The sequence below is a fragment of the Lissotriton vulgaris genome, chromosome 1_2, assembly GCF_964263255.1.
Source record: "Lissotriton vulgaris chromosome 1_2, aLisVul1.2, whole genome shotgun sequence".
In the NCBI taxonomy this organism is placed as follows: domain Eukaryota; kingdom Metazoa; phylum Chordata; class Amphibia; order Caudata; family Salamandridae; genus Lissotriton; species Lissotriton vulgaris.
In genome coordinates, this window is record NC_141686.1 from 140,550,385 (window position 1) to 140,573,055 (window position 22,671).

The 22,671-nt window shown below is 45.3% G+C and overlaps 1 protein-coding gene across 1 annotated transcript in view; it reads left to right on the plus strand.

Moving 5' to 3' along the window:
* Positions 1-22,671, plus strand: part of SLC13A4 (solute carrier family 13 member 4) — a 256,186-nt gene that overhangs the window by 201,451 nt on the left and 32,064 nt on the right. The window contains 1 exon segment of the mRNA XM_086952476.1: positions 8,381-8,542. Within this exon segment, the coding sequence (XP_086808602.1) occupies positions 8,381-8,542 (162 nt within the window).

Here is a 22,671-nt window from a genome sequence, read left to right on the forward strand (position 1 = left end):
AAGGAGATTGGGGCCAGAAAGGCGACAGGGAGCCTAAGAAAATATTAGAGAGGGAGAATGGTATGATGGTGCTAAAGATTTTATTAATTTGAGACCAAACTAATTGCCAAAAGCGATAAATGGGAGGGCAGTCAAAAAGCATGTGTTTTAAATCAGCATGCGTACAGTAGCAAGACCAGCATGTATGGGAAGTGCTAGTAGAAAAAGAGGTTAATTTTGCAGGAGTAAATAAAAGATGTTGATAAATAAAATAAAGGGATTGAGAGGTATTAGCTGCTCTAGAGATTTTGTGGATTTTAAGCCACAGCTTATCCCATAGAAGTATCGGCCAGCAGTGCGTGAAGACTTTTTCCCAAGCCAATTCAGCCTTCGTTTTGTTGCTATCAGAGGAAAGAAATAAACACTAATATAGAGAAGAGGCTGAAGAAGAAGCAGATAATAAGGGAAAGAGAGTGGAACATCTGGAGGAAGGAGAGGGGGCTGACAGTAAAGAAAGAAGGTATTGGGAAAGAGAGGAAGATAATAGATCATATTGAGTTTTACAAGAGGATGGTAAAGAAAATGTTATTTGAAGATCTGAAAAGGATAAAGAAAACACAACCCTATCTTACTAGTTTTTTCTACTCTATAACCAGCCATCTAACCGCATGGGTAAGTCCTAAATAATATGCGAATATGCCAAGTCATGCAATGCCGTTCCACCTACATTCTTGTGCCTTCAGACCTAAAGCCAGAGCTCTGTGTTTCAGCATTCCCTCCAGCAACCAGTCAGTGTGTCTAACCATGTCCCTGAGCCAGGGGGGTTTGGCTGATTGGCTTCTGTATCACTGAACTGGATTTTCAAAAGGGCTTCTTGTTCAAACAAAATTGTGCATGCAAAACCTTGCCGCTACTTACCTCCTTTCTTTATACAAGGTCACATAGCTATCTTTTAGCTGCTACATATACAAACAATGTGTGCACCACCTGCCTGTGCTTCTTGTCTGGTCCATCTAGGTAAACTGCAATTCAGGTCCTTAATACTTCTGGGTTGGAATATGCCAATGCTCTGTATCTTGGACTGCCGGACTGTGTCATACATGCTTCTCATGTGGTCCAGACGTCTGCAGCACTATTATTACCTAATCTACCTCTGAGAGCTTCGATCCCAAGTACCTTCATACTCTGCATTGGCTCCCTGTAAGGAAACACATTTTGTTTAAGACTCTGGTGCCGATTCATGGTGCTCTGCATCAGATTGGCCCAAATTACCTGTTCAACAGAATCCATTTCTACTGCCCTGCCAGGAACTTCTGCTCCTCCAAGAGGGCCTTAGCAAAGGTCCCTAGAAATCTTTGGGTTAGGGGTTGTTCTTTCGCCTTCCTTGGGCCCTCTGAGTGGAATAAACTTCCCCTGGACCTTCAGCAGGAGAGCTCGAAGCAGATTTTTATGAGAAAGTTGAAAACATGGCTTTTCACCCAGACTTAACTGAATTGCGGAAAGACTAGCTCTGGGACACTCCTTAGAAACATCTGTGCGCTCTACAAATATTGCTCATCACCACCAGGGAATGGATGGAAATGATCCTTATTGATTCTGTTAGCAGGAGGTAAGAATAACATAGCAATCCAGATACACATTGATTAGCTGAAAATAAACAAGTTAACCTGCTTTCTGGGCATTTGGCTTTCACAAGCATTTTATTCGAAAGTTAAGACATTAATACGTGTTGTGTGCATTCAGGCATGAACCGAATGATGCAGCACAAAGACACACATAAAAGTGTTACCAGACAAGTCAATACTACTTTGATGTCATGGATCAGTTTTTATGCAGAATCAAAAAAGCATATTTGTGTCAAATATTTTCTGTTTGACTGACTTCTTTGCAGAATGGCACAGGTCTCTTCCTTTGCATTCATTTTATTAAATAAGTGGTACTTTGCATTAATCTCACTTAAGAGTCTGGTTGCAGGTTCCCTACAGATGAACTTGCAGATCGTCAAGTTCATTAGAGGAAAGAAATAGGGCAGGCCAGAAAAAAGTCAAACAAGGATCGCCGACAAAGTGTTTTTAAGCCATGAAGCGGGCTTTTAGCCAAAAAGTCCCAGAGCAGAGACCTAGGCCTTTATCCTAACAGCTGCTTCTAAATGTGAAACTCTTTTTGTCTGCATTTCTGAGACATCCCTTCCTTTGGGGCGTACCAAAGGCCCCCGCAGGCCCCGCGGTGCGGTGGGCCCCAAGCTCCAGGGGGGCCCCGCGGAACTGCACTCTGGCCAGAGAGCTTCTGATTGAGCCTGGAGGGGGCCCATCTTCGTACCGTGCAGGGAGGCCCCCTCAATTTTCGTTACGCTTTCCTTACTTTCCATGGTGAAGACCAGGCAAGTGGACCACTGCAGAAGCTTTCACTATTCAAATCCTTCAGCCACTTTAGTGGTTAATGGCCCATTCGGACTGTAGTTTTAGTCACAAATCAGTATTAGTAAGGTGTGAAGTGCCTTAAGGCTCAAACAATGGTGCAGCACTCATCAAATGCAGCAGAGTTTTTCTCTTCGGGCACCAATCAGCCACTATGAAGGCCACTGGGTTGGTTTCCCCAACTCAATGAACTGAGCCAGGGCAGGTCTAACTGCGTTATCAGATGCATAGGTCTGTACAACATGAAGCCGACTGCAGTCAGAAGTCTCAGGACAGGTGCAAGACAGAAAGGCACCTCAAATACTTTCTGACACTCTGCAGTCTGGGTAACTTTTCATGGGCGGCTCCTTTGAGATCATGAGTGTCAAGTGGGCTAGTATGATCCCATTACTGGTAACAAAGCTTCATCAGTACCCAGGAGGACTTAGAAGGGCTCTGAATTGTGTCTGGACTGTAAGGACCACACACACACCCGACCACAGCTTGGAACTGGCTCACAGAAGCCTAAACCTTCCACTATAGAGGCATGCATGTGGCCTGAGGTCATTGGTCAGACCTGACAGGTCTAACCAATTTAGTCAATTTAAGTCTCAGTAATGCAGCCAAAAGCTATCAATGTGCCCTATATGATCATTCCAAATGTTCCTAAAACAACTATGCTTACAAACTGACATTACAGAATGCCTCTGGGCCTCAAATATTGCCATGGCTTTCACTGGATTGCTTGAAAACAGTGGGCCTCATTTATGAGTTTTTGACATAGGGCAGGCCCGCAGGCTTTACTGCTGTGCTGTATTAAGGCAAAAGAAATGGGCAAGAATGCACCATATCTATCAGATATGGTGCTTTCCTGTCCTTTTCCCCAGCACTGGCGCACAAAGGTTTGCCATGCGCCAACGCAGGCACCTTTGCACCATGGTGCAAAGGTGCCTGCATTGCGGGCATGATTGTTTTTGCGCAGGAAGGGAAACCTTCCTGCACAAAAACAATCACAAGATGCTTTTTCCTCTTTCTATGTGTGCTGCAGCCCCAGTGTATGTAGTTACGAATACCTTCAGACTGCTCTATTTCCCAGTTCACCACTTTGGTAGCTAGTCTCAGCAACAGTTTCAATCGTTCAAACAGCATTTGTAAAGGACAACACTGTCACGCATAGGGGTACCCTGGGTGCTGTGTCTCCATCGAAGAGATAGTTCTCGAGTCTCTTTCTTTCTGAAGCTATGGGACTGTGCAGAGCTGGAGAGGGAGCTCATTCCAGGTCTTTGCAGCGATGTAGGAGACGGAGCGGCTGCAACAGATGCAGGGCGTGTGACCGAGGGTGAGTGGAGAGAAGCGCAGGTGTCTAGCGGATTGGTAGAAGTTTTGTTGATGGTTGAGGTAGGCAGGTCCTAGGTTGTGGAGGGCTCTGTAGGCATACATGAGGAACTTGAACTGGGATCTTTCCTGGATGGGGAGCCAACTGAGGTCTCTCGGGGGGCCTTCTGGGTTCATTTGGGAAGGTCCAGGATGAGTCTGGCTGCAGCGTTCTGTATGGTCTGGAGTCTTCTGAGGAGATGGGTCGAGATGCCGGCATAGAGGGTGGTACCATAGTCGAGGCGGCTGGTAACAAGAGCCTGAGTGAGTCTTTCTGGTGTTGGTTCGGATCCATCTGAAGATTCTGCGGAGCATGTGAAGTGTGTGGAATCAGGGGGAGGTGACTGCGTTGGCTTGTTGTTTCATGGACAGGTGGCTGTCAAGGATGATGTCAAGGTTGCGTGCATGGTCGGTCGGTGAGGGTGTGGGAGCAAGTTCTGCAGGCCACAAGCTGTGGTCCCAGGCAGAAGTGTTCTTCCGAAAGATCAGTACTTCAGTTTTGTCAAAGTTGAGTTGAAGGCAGTTGTCTCTCATCCATTTGGACATGTTGGCGATGGCTTTGCTGAAGATGGTTTTGGTGTTGGAAGGGCCCTCAGTGAGCAAGAGGATCAGTTGAGTGTCATCTGTGTAGAAGATAATGTTGAGTCTGTGGCATCTGACGATGTCAGCAAAGGAGGGGTGATGTAGATGTAGAACTAAGGGGGCCTGAGGGATGATTCTTGTTGTACACCGCATATGATGTCTTTGGGTGCAGAGGTGAAAAGAGGCAGTCGGATGCTCTGTGTGTCCTGTAAGGAAGGAGGAGATCCACTTGAGAGAGTCTAGCTGTATGCCTATGTTGTGGAGTCTGTTTATCCTTCACTACCAAGTAAATTTATTAAAATGATGAGCAGAATGTTGAAGCAAGTTTGTGTTCAGGCACTCTAGACAGTGCTGTGTACCGTCTGCTTGCTCTACAGAAAGCAAAAGTGTGGGACTCTTCTAATATATGCTTCTAACAATATGCCACGTGTAATAGTGAAAATTTAACTTTCACTAGTGTGTCCCTGTAGACTACGCTTTATAGGAATGACCGCATGGAAGGTAAAAATAGCGATGAGAGAACATAAAAGCAGTGTCCAGTATGCAGGACGAGTAATAAATTAGTGACTCACCTTAATGATAAGAAGCACTCCAACCATGAGATCATGTGGATTATCACAGAAAAGATGAGACCGAGCAGATATACCCAAACTAAAACACATGCTCTCCATGTATAAGGGTATTAATGGGCCTTTAAATTGGAGACGCATATAAGAGGTCTTAATGATGATGGAGGGCGAGATGGAGGTTCCAACTTGATACTAGCAGCAGTTGGGTTACGATTTTCTTTAAATCAGACTTCATCAGAGAAGTATGAAACCCCAGAAACGCACTTGTTTGAGAGATGGAGATGACTGTCATTAAATATGATTAAAAACTTCCAATATGACTACAAGTCAGTTTCAAGAATTTATTTTCTAAGTATGTTTATCATGGCAGCAGGTGTATCATTTCTCTTTTTTGTGTGTCTTACACACCACTTTATTGTAGGGCATGGAGGAGGGAAACATGGTAAGAGCCTTAGTCTTCATTAATGCCCTAGTCCTTAAAGATGAAACGAGAAGCAGAAACATGTCAACAGTTGTTAGACGTGAAGGGCTGAACAAACCATATTTGTTCATGTTTGTGCAAGGGACAAACTAATAATATAGTAGTTCATTACACCAAAATACTAGTAATAATGGCCCTATTGTGTGAATAACTGAACATAGGGGTGGATGACTTTGACAACATATTCATATCAATCTATGAGAACAAATTGTTTGAGCCCACAGCTACATTCAATAAAACCAAAACAGCAAATGTGGAAACCGCCATGAACACCGGCATCCTTTAATGGTGAGGATAGATACAAGAGATGAAGAATGCCACCTTTACCAGTTTGCCATTCCTTTCAATTCAAATGTGTTGAGTTTAGTAGTCTGGTTTGATTTAATTTTTTTAAAGCTTGCAAATTCCCGCGGGTCTCTTTGTGCTGACATGATACTATGTCCTACTTCGTACGTTTCATCAGATCACTGGATCACTGACAGTAACTGAAAGATGGTTATGCGGATGCTGAGAACAGCCAGGCTTTTAGCTACTTTTGGAAGCCGAAACACTTGGCAAAACTTTTAAGCCTTAAGGGAAGTTTTTAACAGAGGTTGCAGGAGGTATGACCAGAACGCTGGCATCTCCCATCATCTTTCTTAATTCTGGGATTAATCGCTGATCTTGATGTGGCAGATCATAGCTGTCTTTCTGGCGGGTACCATCTGAATTTACTTTTTAAATAATGTGATCCAGCTCCATGCAGAACTTTGTAAGCCAGGCATAGTGCCTGTCATAGAGTTACTGGATATGGTTTGCTCCATACTTTCACTCCTACAGTATAATTTAGTGATTGAGTATATACATTAAAAACAAAATATTGTGGCCCCTTTCAAAACTACCATCCTCTCTCATCCATAGTTATAGACGATGAGGTATGTCTAGAGCATTTTCCTCATCTGTAAGAGGATTTAAACCATTCTGGTGGGTTTAAGGATGTTATTCGATATCTTACGTGATTAGATGCAGAAGGTCGCTTCCTATTTTTTTACCTTTTGTATATCTCAGTGTTCTGACTGTAGATGTGTTGAAAGACACATTTAGGTTTGTCAGCCAGATAGACAGGGATTGCTATTGTGAAGGCGTTGTGGATGATGCAAGTAGTCTTTAAGATGCCCCATCAGCGGCCTTACATCAGGACTGTGGCTGAATTTCTTTAGACCCTTGATGAGGTGTCCTTTGTCCTTAGGAATACCATTCAGGAGGCCCCTAGGATTTTTGTGAGCACATGGGGAAGAGCATTGTCATTAACCAGATTCAAACATATGCAGTTATGAAGACCCTTTCTGGGAAAAAAGATTTCAATTCCGTCGATAAAAAGAAGTCTTGTTTTTAGCAATGGTTCCTTGAGGGTGAAGTCGATGATGAGGGTGAATCCTAGTTACTTGGCATTATGGTAAAACCTATTCCCTCCAGGTTAATTTTGTCTTGAGCAAAGGTTGGATTGGTTATTGCTCCTGGTGAAGAGAAGAAATTCAGTCTTAGTGAGGTTGAGTTTCTGGTATATGGTGGAAATTCAGGTCTGAAGAAGGTGCAATTAGTGCTTCAGGCACCAAATGTCGAAGATGGAGGAAACGTCCACCTACAATTGTGGGTCATCTGTGTGTTGGTGCATTTTGACACGGTTCCATGTAGCGTTTGAAGATATGAAAAATTCTGCTGGTGACAGAGAGCTACTAGGATCCAGAGGTTGCACATGTGGATGAGCTGCTGTTGGTTGGATAGGTAGGAGAACAGCAGAGGAAATTGCCAGAGAACCTCATTCAAGACTTCAGGGTGTGGATGAGGGTGTTTTAGGCAACAGTGAAAAAGGTGGCTAATAAATCTAGAGGTATCAGGAAGCAAGTGTCATCTTTATCAGAGGCCAGGAAGTCAGCGCCTATTATCAGTAAGGTGACTGTGCTAAGCTGCAGCATGATGCCTGATTGGTCATTGTGGAGGAGATGGTGACAATGTGTTCTTGGAGTTATGTCAACTACTTTTTAATGCTCATGCTAATGAAGGGTAGTTGGTTGTTTGGCCAGTACTTGGCGAGTGTTTCGCATTCTAGCTGTCTTCAGAAGTGGGAGAATATAGCAACTCAGGATATTATCTGAAGATGTCTAAGATGAGGTAGGCATTGACAATGGGGATCCTCAGTGAGAGAGCTTCTCCAATGAAGACTTTGATGACTTAAGTTATACTCTTCACAGAAGGCAACTTTGGAGAAGTTGAGTGTATCAATGAGGTCTATGACAGAAGGTTGAAATATGACTGCAATGGGATCTTTCTGTTGTGGTGAAAGATGGGGCCCAGGAGGTATGGTGTTGTTGATCTACTGTCAGATATTCTGTATTTCTTTCAGATAAAGATGTTGCTAGCACTGCACTCATCGGTGGAGTGTGGGATAGGTGAGTCTAGCAGTGGGTTCATGCAATGTTTGGTTTCCTTGAAGAGCATCGCTCTAGAATGATGTAGGCAAGACAAGTATGTGCTGCAAGTGAAAGGGACAAATCATATTCAGTAACACCACCAGTGAGCAATTGTTGTGTTCATACAAACACAAAATGGCATTGAACAACTCTGACTTTCTGTGCTCTTTATGTAATAACATCCCCTCATTCTCATCCAGAAATGCCTTAACGGTCCATAGTTATTTGACTAAATGGAAACTCACATACACATCAAATAATTGTTGAATTCATTTTGGGATATCAAAATTTGCATTGTAACCAAATATACTAAGATCAAATTATCAGGTCACTCAAATTACTGAGACAATTGGAAGAATGTTGATTACAGTATGGGGGGAAAACAGGTAATGATTAGGTCTTCCTTATCTGCAAATCAGTTAAATTCTGACATAATAGCATAGCGCTCTCTCAGACTGGGTTACCTATTATCTCCACCCGTGAATGTATGATGAAAACAGGTGTTAAAGATATTGTAAGGTTAATTGGGTCTTCTTTACTATTTTTCAGACCTCTGGCCTCTCCACTTGGATTGGGCGTCAGATGGAAGGTCTTAGCAGCCTCCCTTATTGGGTTGTCACCCTGTTTGCCTGTGTGCTGGTCTCTGCGGTAACTGAATTTGTGAGTAATCCTGCCACGGTAACCATTTTCCTGCCCATCCTTTGTAGCCTGGTAAGTATAAAGAAGTACCTTTCTAGCCTAAGGGGTCAGCGAGGAGTAACAGGGAGTGGGTCTAGCACAGAGCTCTTACTACTAAGTTCCAGTTAACTTTTATAACCATGCTGCTTATGTACATCACAACTTTATTATATACCAAAATACAGTAAAAACAGACCACACTTTTACCAAGCAACAAATAACTAGATGATGTACAAACTTGCATGCATGTGTAACTTCACAATGTTATTTTTCATTCAATGCACAAACATACAGACCTGATGCTTCCTCGCTGTGCAGCACAGTAGCCCAGTGACAATGGCTCCTTTTGTCAACGTTAGCAACCCAAATTGGTCATGGCTTTTTCTTCCCAGAAGTACATCTTCCCTAAGATCAAGATATTCACTTGTCGAAATGCGTAACATTAGAGCAATAAAGAGCATTCTGCCTTGCACCAGGTCCTTTGAGAGTGCGTTCTACTTCTTTGAACTTGTTGGATATATAGATAGATATAGACATCATACTTGTTTGTGCTGCAGCTTCCATTAAATCAATTGGCGATACTTAGCTGTGTGGGCTTCTACTGTTTGGGGCAAAACTGTGTTTTGGGTTTGTAATGGCAATAGGAGTAGAAGAATAGTAGAATCCCGCTGTGGAAGCAGACCTCGGCAAAGCCAACTGGCGTGTGCCAGTAATGGACAGGTGCTGGTAATGGAAGCTACAAGAAGTCAGCAGAACAGTGTGACGATGCCACAGCAGCACACTGTGGTTTTATTGTGAACTTTAATCTAACGGAGTGCATGTCATCTCACAGGAGAAACACTTAAGGCACCACAATTACCAGGGGTCCATGCAGTGACCACACCCACTGGGGTGAGTACAACGTTTAAATATGGGTGCACTTACTGCCATGCATCTGTGCCATAAACATGCCTGTGAAGAAGAGCGGGAGCTCGAAACGTGTCGGCTGTAAGGAAGAGTTGTGTACATCATACTTCTTTATGCTTCAGCTTCCATTAAATCAATTGGCCATATGGGCCGGGATGCCCGCCACCCCCTCCCAACACCAATTCCCCATGGGAGGAGACAGACACAAGTTCAAACTTTTGGAAGGCGGGGGGGAGTTACCCCCCCGGCCGTATTTATTAAAATATGAAACAAAATGTAAAACTTTAAATTAAAACGTTTCATGAATTATGTACAATTTTACTTCCATTACATTTTGATGAAGACAAGTTCTTTGGCTAACCTTAACAGATCTCTAATACAAAGGTTTCCTAGCCGAGTCTAGCATCCTGAAAATGCATAACATTCTAAAATAAAATTGTACATCCTAGCATTAAGGGCCAACGGCAAGGTCTTAACCGGTGTCATATCCCTACTACCAAATTCCCGCCCTCACGGTGTGAGTGCCGCATGCGCAGAGGACTTTACCCTTGTTGCCAACTGTAACTTCCCTTGTCGTGGGGGACCCCTTTCACTCGACGCCTTCTTAAAGGTCGTCCGAGTTCCCGTGTGAGGTATCCGTAAGAAGGACAGCGTGGACTCCCCCCCTTCCCCACACTCTCTTCCGCCGGAGCGGATATCCGGCCCCCGGGAAATTCGTAGGAGGGGCATATAGCTGTCTCCCCCCTGGGAGGGGCCTATGGCCGTCTCCCCCTAGGCGACCCATTCGTAGTGGGTGCCGCCTCCCCGTGGGAGGGGCCAATGGCCGCCTCCCCCCGGGCGCTCCCATCTGTACTGGGTGGCGCCCCCCCTTGGGACCTTGAAATCACTGCTCACTGATCATGACCTTACCGCCCGACCAAAATAAATACGACAGTTGTTTTACCTACTAAGGAAAGAAAATACGCCTAATCTGCAACAGCTTGACAATTCATCAACTTTGACATTGCTACAAAGGGAAAAAAGTCCTAAAGCACAAGACAATTTTATTATTTGATACATTCCTTTACTTTTCTACTAAGGGAAAAAGTCCTAAAAACATTTATTCAATCAAAGGCATACATCCATGATGCAAAAATGACTGTATCTTTTTAATACATTCGAATATCACCAACAATTACTTTATTTAAACAAAAAACATTGCAAAAGGGGCTGGTGGGTGGGTCAAAATTGCTGCTTGTTCCTTCGAGGGCTCACGAGCGACGAGTGGTGCAGGCTTCAGAGCACTGGAACAAGAGGAAGCTTCGTTGGATTCCTGCTCTATTTATCCGTCTGCGGGAGGGCGGGGGCCCGCCTCAGGTACACCCCTCCGTGCGCGGACTTCCGGGCGGGTGTCTAGGACAACCCCTTCTGGGCTGGAAGGGCGTGCCCCGGCTACGCCGCTTTGGGCATACCAGCCGAAACACGCCCCCCGCCCACAACGGTTTCCCGGGGGGATCGGGGTACCCATCCATACGTTCGGGGGGACCGAGTGGTCTTCCCTTTCCATATGGGCCGGGATGCCCGCCACCCCCTCCCAACACCAATTCCCCATGGGAGGAGACAGACACAAGTTCAAACTTTTGGAAGGCGGGGGGGAGTTACCCCCCCGGCCGTATTTATTAAAATATGAAACAAAATTTAAAACTTTAAATTAAAACGTTTCATGAATTATGTACAATTTTACTTCCATTACATTTTGATGAAGACAAGTTCTTTGGCTAACCTTAACAGATCTCTAATACAAAGGTTTCCTAGCCGAGTCTAGCATCCTGAAAATGCATAACATTCTAAAATAAAATTGTACATCCTAGCATTAAGGGCCAACGGCAAGGTCTTAACCGGTGTCAGATCCCTACTACCAAATTCCCGCCCTCACGGTGTGAGTGGCGCATGCGCAGAGGACTTTACCCTCGTTGCCAACTGTAACTTTCCTTGTCGTGGGGGCCCCCTTTCACTCGACGCCTTCTTAAAAGTCGTCCGAGTTCCCATGTGAGGTATCCGTAAGAAGGACAGCGTGGACTGCCCCCCCCCCCCTTCCCCACACTCTCTTCCGCCGGAGCGGATATCCGGCCCCCGGGAAATTCGTAGGAGGGGCATATAGCCGTCTCCCCCCTGGGAGGGGCCTATGGCCGTCTCCCCCTAGGCAACCAATTCGTAGTGGGTGCCGCCTCACCGTGGGAGGGGTCAATGGCCGCCTGCCCCCAGGCGCTCCCATCCGTACTGGGTGGCGCCCCCCCTAGGGACCTTGAAATCACTGCTCACCGATCATGACCTTACCGCCACAGGCCGGATAGTTGACCGACTATCCGGCCCCCCACACCTCCTAAAGGTCATGTCTCCTCAATCCCACGAGCCATGCTATGAAGTCGCCTATGAGTAAATCATTCCCCGCCCTGGACAGGTGAACCCCATCATTCAAGTAACAGTGATCGCCCCGAATACACCAATGGGGAATGCTTTGCAAATGCGCGGAGCGAAACAACTTCCCAATTTTGTTGTTGACCCTCTTTACTGAGTGGTTCAACGCCGTTACAGAGATACCCCCCCCGCCAGATTTTCCTGGGGATCATGTGGGACCATGCAATAGTACACCCCGGGAGCCTCTTCGCCAACCAGCTGACTGCCGACAATATGTGTTCAACTAACACCCGTCTCCCCAGTCTTACCAAGTCATTGCCTCCCAGGTGCACTATGATTACAGATGGCGGTGACCTTTGCCGCCCTAAGAGTCCCTCCACAAAGGCTTGAAATTGGTCAAAGCAGAGGCCTCCCTTCCCATGGAAGGTCACTCTGAACCCGTATTCCCCAGATGCGTGAGTCGCGTCACCTGCCATGAATACGTCCCCGGCGCGCCACACGTATGAGTGGCCCACAACCCATACCACTTGCTCTCCAGTCGGTGATCCTTGACCGCTGGTCCTCTGGTGTTGGGTCGATCCCAAATTCTGCCCCGCGTCACAGGCTTGCGAAACTGTAATCCAAACAAAAGACAACAAGCGTGAGCGCATTTCATCAGTCTTTTACAACATGTGCAGATGCACATACCTCTTGAAACAGTTCGAGGACCAATGGTCCTCGAACTGTTTCACTTCTTCCGCACCCACGCCCCGAGCCGTAGCCTCAGTAGCGGCCCCTATTCTGAATGAGTGGGTCCCAAAATCGCACGGGTTCAAGCCCGCCGCAGCAATCGTAATTGCCAGCACCCTCCGAAACTGGAATTTCGTCAACGGGGTGCCGTCCCTGTGTCTAAGCAGGCTCCCCCCCATGTCGCCGACCTCTGTGCCAGGTAGTCCTCCAAATACCTTATGGGACAACTGGGGCTCCCTCGGGCGCGCTGCAAAACAACACTACTCCCCAAAGCTTCCTGGTCTGTCTTGGACCTAGCTATCGAGATCAACACGGAATCACCCCGTATTTGGACATGATCCCTGCGTAAACCTCCCTCCACATCCTTCTTGTTTCTTGCTACGAGTTCACTTACCCGCATGGCCCCATGAAATGCCAATGCGAAAGCCGCTCTGAACAGAATTACCTCGGAAGGGGAGGAGCATGTCTCATCAAGTTTTGCTAGTAGCAAAGACAATCTTTCTAAACCAATCGGGTGCCTTGTATCTTGTCTGCGACCCTCCAGGTGCTGCCAACGGCGGAGCGCCTTCCTGACTAAGAAGGAACCTGTCGGGTCCCGTATCCCGTGGAGCTGTGCCATGAATGATATGGCCGCCCTATGTCTGTTGGCAGTTGCGGCTGATCGGCCTTCCTTATGAAGCGCCACCAAGAACCCTAGGAAGGATTCCTCCTGCCCCCAGCTATGTCTCCCTACCGGCCCTAAAAAGGCGCAGTATGAACGAAACGCTCCCTCATAAGCTTTCCTCGTCCTGGGCGCTAAGCTGGCTGCCACGAGGTCTTGTAATCCGGGGCACCGATCTGCCATAGTGCTTCGGGGAACGGTGCCGCCACTAGTTCCGCTGTGGGTAGATAACCCCTGAAAGCCTGCATGTGTGAACGAGAGAGTGCATCAGCTGCATTATTCAGTACACCCGGCACATGTTTTGCCCTGAATTGTACATTCAATCTCATGCATCGCAATACAATTTCTTTCAACAGTCTCAAGATCCACTTGCAGCGTGCTGCCTGGTGATTAATGCACTCGACCACCGTCATGTTGTCTGACCAAAACACCACGGAGCGGTCCCTAAAGTCTTCCGGCCATGCCAACAGAGCCACCCAAATGGGAAATAGCTCCAAGAAACCAATGTTACCTGTTAAGCCACTGGAGGGCCACCACGTCGGCCATACTTGTGCTGACCATCGGTTACCAAAGATTGCGCCGAATCCCACACTCCCAGCTGAGTCGGTCCACAAACCCAGTTCGCCAGTCGATGCCGGGGGTTTGTTCCACGCCACTCGAACGTTGAAGTCCGCCAGGAATGCCAACCAAATGCGCATGTCCTGGCGAACCTCTGCCGACAGTCTCGTGCAGTGGTGTCCCTCCTTGAGGCCTACCATCGCTTGTGCAATGGAACGTGAGAAGGGGCGAGCCATCGGTATCACTTTTAGGGCAAAATTAAGCTGGCCCACTGTTTGTTGTAACTGGTGTAGGGTCACCTTGTCCCTACCGAGACATTGTATTAAGGAAGCCCTGAACTTGGCCACCTTCTCCATTGGCAGACGGAAGCACCCCTCCACTGAGTCGAGCTCAATACCCAGAAATTCCAGTGAGGTAGATGGCCCCACTGTCTTACCTGGTGCCAATGGAACCCCAAACTCCTGCATGAGTGTGCAGAAGTCCTGTAGTGTTTGTGCACATTCCGTAGTGTCTGCTGGTCCCAAGAAAAGGAAGTCATCTAAATAGTGCATCACCTGTCTATGCCCAGTGGCCTCGGTGAACGCCCATTCCAAAAAGGAGCTGAACATTTCAAAATTGGCACATGAAATTGAACAACCCATGGGCATGCATTTATCCATGTAATACCTCCCTTGGAACGTGAATTCCAGCAAGCGCTGGTCCCGGGGGTGTACCGGGAGCAACCTGAATGCCGACTCAATGTCTGATTTCGCCATCAAGGCACCGGGGCCCAGGCGATTCAGTAGATCGACGGCATCGTCGAACGATGCGTATCGAACTGAACATACCTCAGGGTCAATAGCTTCATTCACCGAGGCCCCCTTCGGGGCCGACAGATTGTGAATGAGTCTATACTCCCCCAGGTCCTTCTTCGGAACCACTCCTAGAGGTGAACACACAAAGTTCGCAACTGGCGGGCAGGCAAACGGCCCCGCTACCCGTCCCAAGCTGCCTCTTTGGCAATTTTCTTGGCGGCCACCGCCGGGTTATGCTGAACAGATAGTTGGTTCTTACAGAAGGGGCTCCCCCAAAAATTCCCCGCCGGGATGTTGAAGCCGTACAGAAAGCCATTCCTCAAAATCCCGGCGGATACATGATCTGGGTATTGGTTCAGCCAGGGGGTCAAAGCCAAGATATCGATGGGTGAAGATGTTTGCTTCCCAGGCACCACTTCAATCCTGCTTGGATCCCCCCTTTCCTCCCGCACTACTGGACTTGGATCTACAGCTAAGTTCTGGGTGTGAGGAGTTCCCACAGCCCGAACAAGCATGCCGGAATCTACATGTTCCTTGAGACCTATTACAGTTTCCTTTGTTGAAACCCCAACAAACCCCACGCTTGCCTCCATTCCTGCCGGTCTTGGTGGGTTGTGGCTCCCCCCCGGTTTCTCGCCCGAAAGGGCTGTGTGGTCTCTGCTGGAATGTCCCAGACCCGCTCATGCTTGGCGCCGACGTACCCGCCGGTCCCGGCAAAAGCTGATTATGCCACGACACCGTGTCCAGACAATCCCACGTTAAAGCCTCGTTAAACTCTTTTGCTTTTCGAAAGTTAACGTCATAACTCTTCCATTCGTTTCCCCCGTACATTGCATAAAAATTCATGATCCTGTTCTGGTAACATGATAATTCGGGCAAAACTTCAGGTTTACGCTCCCCCATTACTGCCGTAAAAATAGAAAAGGCCTTGACCCAGTTCACCATGGTCTCATCGACCCTAAATTCCGCCATCTTGGCCCGCCATACGCTGGGGTGCCACAAATCTTTCTGGGTCTTTGCATATTCTATCTCACGATGGTCGGTCAACAGTGAAAACATATTAATATATTTGTCCCCCCATATCATTTCCTTCGTGGCCGCCGGAATGTGCTGAGACAACCTTTCCCGCCTTGAAGGTACTGAACTCTCCCCCACCAATGGCAATGGGCTCTTACCGGGTTCAATCGCCGTGTCCACTGTCTTCGCTCGACCATCCGTTGTGACTCCCGTTGCTACCTGTGTGGGAATATAAGAAACATTCGCCGTCCCGGCCTCCCTTGACTGCCGTAACTGCTCGATTATTAGTCTGGCTTCCTCGGCCGGATCCCCGGCAGCCGCTGTTCCCCCTGCTTTCTTCTTTAACCAGGGTAACACTGCCGCTAACTGGAGGGCCAGTTCTGGGGGCAACTGGTCATCCTCAACTGGCGTTATTACTACGGGGATTGGTAAACCCACGTCCGGACCTGGTACCGGGCTATCTATCAGTGCGACTGGGTTGACTGCGCCCGGGCTCACTGGGGGCACCTCTTAGGCTGGGCCCTCCCTGGAACCCGCCCTCCTCTTAATCCTCTTCCCCCTACCCTCTGGGGCGACACCCGGCAAGGCCGGCCCTATAACTTTTTTTAGGCCGCCCGAGAGGTTGTTCTGCGCTGCTATCTGCTTCTTAACATCCGCTAAGCCCCGACCGATCGCATCCACTTTACCCATTTTTCGGTCCATCACCACTACTCGGTTCACAAGAGTGCGTAGCATCTTCTCCATCTCGGAGCTCTTTCCCGCTTTCTTGCCAGACATATCTTGGTTACTCCATCCAACTCGATCCACAAGGTACTAGAGCTTCTACACGCCTGACGCTGAAAGAGAAACAACAAAGATTACAAGTTCTCAAAATTGTCGCTTGTTCCGTCGAGGGCTCACGAGCGACGAGTGGTGCAGCCTTCAGAGCACTGGAACAAGAGGAAGCTTCGTTGGATTCCTGCTCTATTTATCCGTCTGCGGGAGGGCGGGGGCCCGCCTCAGGTACGCCCATCCGTGCGCGGACTTCCGGGCGGGTGTCTAGGACAACCCCTTCTGGGCGGGAAGGGCATGCCCCGGCTACGCCGCTTTGGGCATACCAGCCGAAACACGCCCCCCGCCCACAACGGTTTCCCGGGGGGATCGGGGCACCCATCCATACGTTCGGGGGGACCGAGTGGTCTTCCCTTTCCATACTTACCTGTGTGGGTTTACACTGTTTGGGGCAACTCTGTGTTTTGGATTCATAACGGCTAGCCTAGCCGTAGTAGAAGCCCCGCTTTGGAAAGAAGACCTCGGCAACGCCAACCGGTGTGTGCAGTGATGGACAGGTGCAGGTAATGGAAGCTACACGCGGTCAGCAGAACAGTGTGACAATGCCACAGCAACCCACTGTGGTTTTATTGTGGACTTTAATCTACCAGAGTGCATGGCATCTCACATGAGAAACACTTAAGACACCACAAGTACAAGGAGTCCATGCGGCGAACATGCCCACTGGGGCGAGTACAAAGTTTACATATGGGTGCACTTACTGGCATGCATCTCTGCCATAAACCTGCCTGTGAAGAAGAGCGGGAGCTTGAAACGTGTCGGCTGTATGAAACAGTTGTGTACATCGTACTAGTTTGAGCTGCAATTTTCATTAATTCAATTGGCGATACTTACCTGTGTGGGCTTCTACTGTTTGGGGCAACTCTTTGTTTTGGATTCGTAACGGCTAACCTAGCCGTAGTAGAAGCCCCGATGCGGAAAGCAGACATTGGCAACGCCAACCGGCGTGTGCCAGTGATGGACAGGTGCTGATGATGGAAGCTACAAAAGGTCAGCAGAACAGTGTGACAATGCCACAGCAACCCACTGGGGTTTTTTTGTGGCCTTTAATCTAACAGAGTGCATGTCATCTCACATGAGAAACACTTAAGGCACCACAAGTACCAGGAGTTCATGCAGCACCCACACCCACTGGGGCGAGTACAAAGTTTAAATATGGGTGCACTTACTGCCATGCATCTCTGCCATAAACATGCCTGTGAAGAAGAGCGGGAGCTTGAAATGCATTGTCTGTAAAAAACAGTTGTGTACCTCGTACTAGTAAGTGCTGCAGTTTCCATTAATTCAATTGGCGATCCTTACCTGTGTGGGTTTCTACTGTTTGGGGCAACTCTGTGTTTTGGATTGTTAACGGCTGCCTTAGCCGTAGTAGATATAAACAACAAAACAAATGCCAATACTGGACTACAATCACTACTCTTTATATCAAGTAATGGTACGAATAAAGCATACCACACTGCTTATTACTTATGTCAGTAATTTATTTTGGTCAATTCGAGTCTCTAGTTGAATTATTTTCATTCTGTTTTATAAGACAGTTTTTTTGTGCATATATACATTATATACAGAAAATACAAAACACGATATTTACAATTGCATAGAGTTTTTACAAATTTACAATATAACAACACATATACATATCACTTTCGCTCTTCAAGCATACATCTTTCAAACCCAAACAAGAAACTTTTAAGTCTTTTGAAATAGATCCCTTTGTCACTGTCTTATTGAATCATATACAGTCATGAATGATGTTTGTCTAGTCGTTTGAATTTAGATATTGGGAAAAATAAATCAGTCAAGGTTTGAATCCTATCTTATCTAGACAACTTTTTTTTTGAAACACCATAATCAGTGACAGAGAGACCGGAGTGGTCGACGCGTTTCGAATCCCTTAATATGGGATTCTCCTCAGGACCGAAAGATTCTAAAAAGGACAAAAAAATATATATACAAGTCACCTCTTGTGAATAACCAAACTTAAGACCAGACTAAACACCAGTATGCAACTGCCTACCTTATAAATCCTGCAGAGTCAGAGTCTCAAAAATGAAGGTGTGGACAAAGTCTGAAATAACAAACATGAATGACGGTACCTGTGTTACACACATAGAACGGATTGGTTTACCATAGGCTAAACTATTTATCACATTGTGGTAAATTGTACTGACCTGGGCGTCATGTTATCCGTGATGAGAGGTTCTAAAGAGTAAAGTATGATGCACTTGTAAGTGACTTCACACGAAAAAACATTGAGCAAGCATTGTGTTATTAAGTTGCTATAGAATCTTACCCGTTTTAGGAAAGTGTTCGCCCCAGGCTGGGGGTCGATGCGAGTCATGATGCTAATGCGCACGGAGGGATTAACTAGTGGATTCTCTTAGAGAGTCCTGTGAAGAGAAGGTATAATACCAATCAGATATAGGGTTCTCCTTTTTGCTCCGTACTGCCGCTTGTAAAAAAAGGCTTGTAAAGACGCTTACATGAAAAACGGCATCTCGGCTCATTCTTCTCCATGTTCCCTTGTTTGTAAAAACGCCGTCTTTGCTTTCTTATTCTGAGCGCGATCACGTGATCGCAATGTTGACTGAGAAAATTAAAGGGGCTGATCCAGCGCTCCTACTAAAATGCTGCATAAATGATGTCACTATCTACCACCAAACTTACCAATCAATACCAGGCCCATAAGAATAACAGAGCAGCTGAATCATGAGGCGAATGGATCTAATATGTTATTTTTGAATCTAACTACAATAAACAAGACCAGCTTGTCATTTTAAAAGTTTATTCAAACATATTCAGGAAAACTTAGGTTTTGGAACTTTATTAAGCAAGCATTAGAAAAAGTCATAAGAAAGTTTATTCAGCATTTATATAGAGAGCTTAATTCAAGAAAATATTATTAATTAGCAGAAATAAGTGAAAAAGAGCATTTCCAAATCCTAACTAACTCTCTGTCTCTACCCTCATTGCCTGAAAATAAAGTCTTTTAAAAAATCACCTTTCCTTACGTGTAATCATCGGACAGCAGAACACGTCCCTCTGGAATCAAGAAGCGTAAGCCAAAAATCTGCTCCTAGAGCCTATTCTTATACCCTAAAACTATGGTTAAACTAACTATTTTCACATTCCAACAGCTGAATTCCGGCTCCCCATTGGCTGAACCACCTCACGCCACAGTAAACTGTGACATCTTCCACCTCAAGTCCAGGCTTTTACACAAAGCCATTGTTCATGCACAGAGTCCTGGCAGCACTTCCTTAGGCTGCTACATTTTGTAGCAAAAGATCGTTCGTGTAGTGCACAAAAATGCCGCGAGTCACATCCTGGCCTTGAGCCTGTCCGTTCTGAGCTTCGTGGCACATTAGCAAACCTTTCCACAGAGAGCCTTTTGCAGTTCTTTTCAAACCTTTTCACAATAAATGTTCATAGGCTTCTCATCCTTTTTCAAAATAAGTTTTTCTCATGTGGCTTTTCAACAGCAGGCCTCTTTTCAGAAAGCATCAATTTTCTGCGCCACTTTTGCTTACGTCACTGCGCCACTTTTAGCTCACGTCACTTTCCAGAAAACTATTATTTAAACAAACACAAAACAATAATTAATTCAGGTAATGAAAGTCATTCTGTTTCCAACCTACATAGCTAATGTTAACCCATTAGTATAAGTCACCTAGCAGAAGCACACAGAAAAGCAGCACATTTAAAATCTACCATTCTTCATAATGTCCAGCAGGTTTCTTCATAAATCTGAAAGAGTAAAAAGATGATTAAATAATACACAGACAGACAATCACAACATAGGACAAACATGTAAGCACATATAATAAAGCACATGCCATGAATGATCAGCCGCATATTAATAGTGACAAAGACAATAGGACAAACATGACAAACAAAACAATATTAGTTATGTGTTACAAAACAGACTTGCAAATGCAACATAAAGCACATTAGTTCTGTATAATGATGTGGAATTTTACTCTAAATTGGTTTAATACAACAAACCATGCAATAACTCATTAATATGTTAATTCAAGTTATGAGAGTATGACATCACGAGCTAGAATAAAATCATTTCTAAAGCTTGCTCCATCAACTCCCTCGTCTGGTGATTTCAAAATCACCAAACAAAATCCAAAAATGTTACTTAAAATTGTATCTATTGAACATGTTTCAGGCTTACTCAGGATTAGTACTTAAACTCTAATTTCATCTATATTTCTGCAACTCTCATAATTAGTATTGAGTCTTACATCCTACTAATTCTATATCCTTTACCCTTTCTTTATCCAGCTAAGTTGGATCCTTTCCACCTTTGAATCCCCAACCCCCAATGAATTCATAGGTAACAAAATTTTAAATTGCATAACTACATTTTGAATTGCACCAACAAAACAAATATCAATCTGAGTATTATAAAACAAAACAAAAAACAAAAAGCAAATTTTTGAAAATTTTTGAAAAATTAGTATATAGTATATACCCCCTCTTTTTTTTTTTCAAATTCTAAAACATGTTTTCTTTCTTCGACCTTGCGTCTTACATAAAAGTGTTTCCAGCTAGCACAATTTCTTCGACCTTGTGTCACCCTAACACAATTTCTTCAGCCTTATGCCAAAAATAAACCTCAACTTGAAGAACCTTAAACCTAGTCATTGTCACCATTTTCTTTCAAGACCACTTGACTGCTACTGCGCTCCTCAACTATTGGAGGGATAGTTATGTAGACCCATTCTGGAGACTTGTATTTTACATTTGGTCTCAATGGTCTTTTGCTTTTCTTGGTAATCATTTCAATTTTTTCTTCAGCTTGCTCTTTTTTGTCTGAATCACTCTTCTGATTTGACACTTCGAATTTGAACTTTAAATCTTTAGGCCAGACATCACCTTTTCTCAAGAGTTTCTTCTTAGGCTTGTTTTCTTTATATTCAGCTTTCCAAGCCCTTTTTCTGAATTTTCTTATTTCAGACTCTTCATCACTCCTATCTGTATCTGTTTCTGAGACTTCAAATCTGTACCTAGGAACTTCTTTACTCAGCAGCTTCACTCCGTTAGGAACATCATCCTTATAGCTGGTACTTGGTAATTCTTCCTCTTCTTCAGGGATCACCTTCAGCTTCCCAGTTTTAGGATTCTTGTTCCTGCATTCAGAGCTACTCCTTTGCCTTTCAATTTTCTCCTGGATTACATTTCTGTCTTGCTCAGAATTTTCTGCTTTTGAATCTTCTCCTGCTTCAGAAACTTCTTTATTTGCTTGAGATTCTTTTTCTGGTAGATTTTCATCATTTTCTGAATCTAGAATCACAATCTCTAGATCTTTTTCATTCAATGTTTCTTTTACATTGACATCATCATCCAGATGTCGACCACCTTGTCGATCTTCAAGATCTGGATTTTCTTCAGAAATTTCTTCTGAGTCTGAATCAGTTGCAGTGTCTTCACTAACTTCATCAGGGTTATCAGGTAATAGTGCACAAAGGGTATGATTGATATGCATCCACCCAGTATCTGTTGTGACTAGTATCACCTGTCTTGCTTTCTGCCACCTGGGTACTAGACAGTTTCTCCTCCGATGAACCTTTGTTCTGACCAAGTCTCTTGGCAATAGATCATGAGCCTGCTCCTTTTCCACATCTGTTCCCAACTGATGGAATACAGAAACTGTATCATTCTTTCTTGTTGGAAAAGCTTCTACCCATTTTGAAAATAAACAAATGATGACTGTGACATATTTCAATTTGTTATGTTGAAGCATTTCAAAAAGATCTGTTTGAATATTTGTAAATGAACCACCTTCCCGGCCTATGGTTCCCAAACTCTCAATTGGACCATGGTACATCCGTGCCATGTCAGCAATCATGCAATTGGGCATAACAGGTCTGCCATCTTTGTAAAACCAAATTTCAGCTTCCTCTTGCTGTCTGAAACCTTCTTTGAGCCATGTGTTTTTCTCCTCATCATGTGCCTCATCTTGTAATTGTTTTAATTCTTGCCATGTCTGAATTGCAAAGATTAGTATGAGGATGCTTGAAACATGTTCATTGAATTTTTCCCCATTGATTGCAACCCACTCCTGAACACAAAACTTAGCAATAATACCTGCGTGCTCATTGCCTTTTGAGACACAATCATGTTTCTCTCCATTTGCAGCATATTTTATCACTGCTATTTGGTCAAGAAGCTCAATTTCTTTACTGAAATCTGGCATGCCCTGAACAGGAGCTTCACTCAAACTCTTTTTAAATTGCTCAATGGCTTCAAGCTCAATT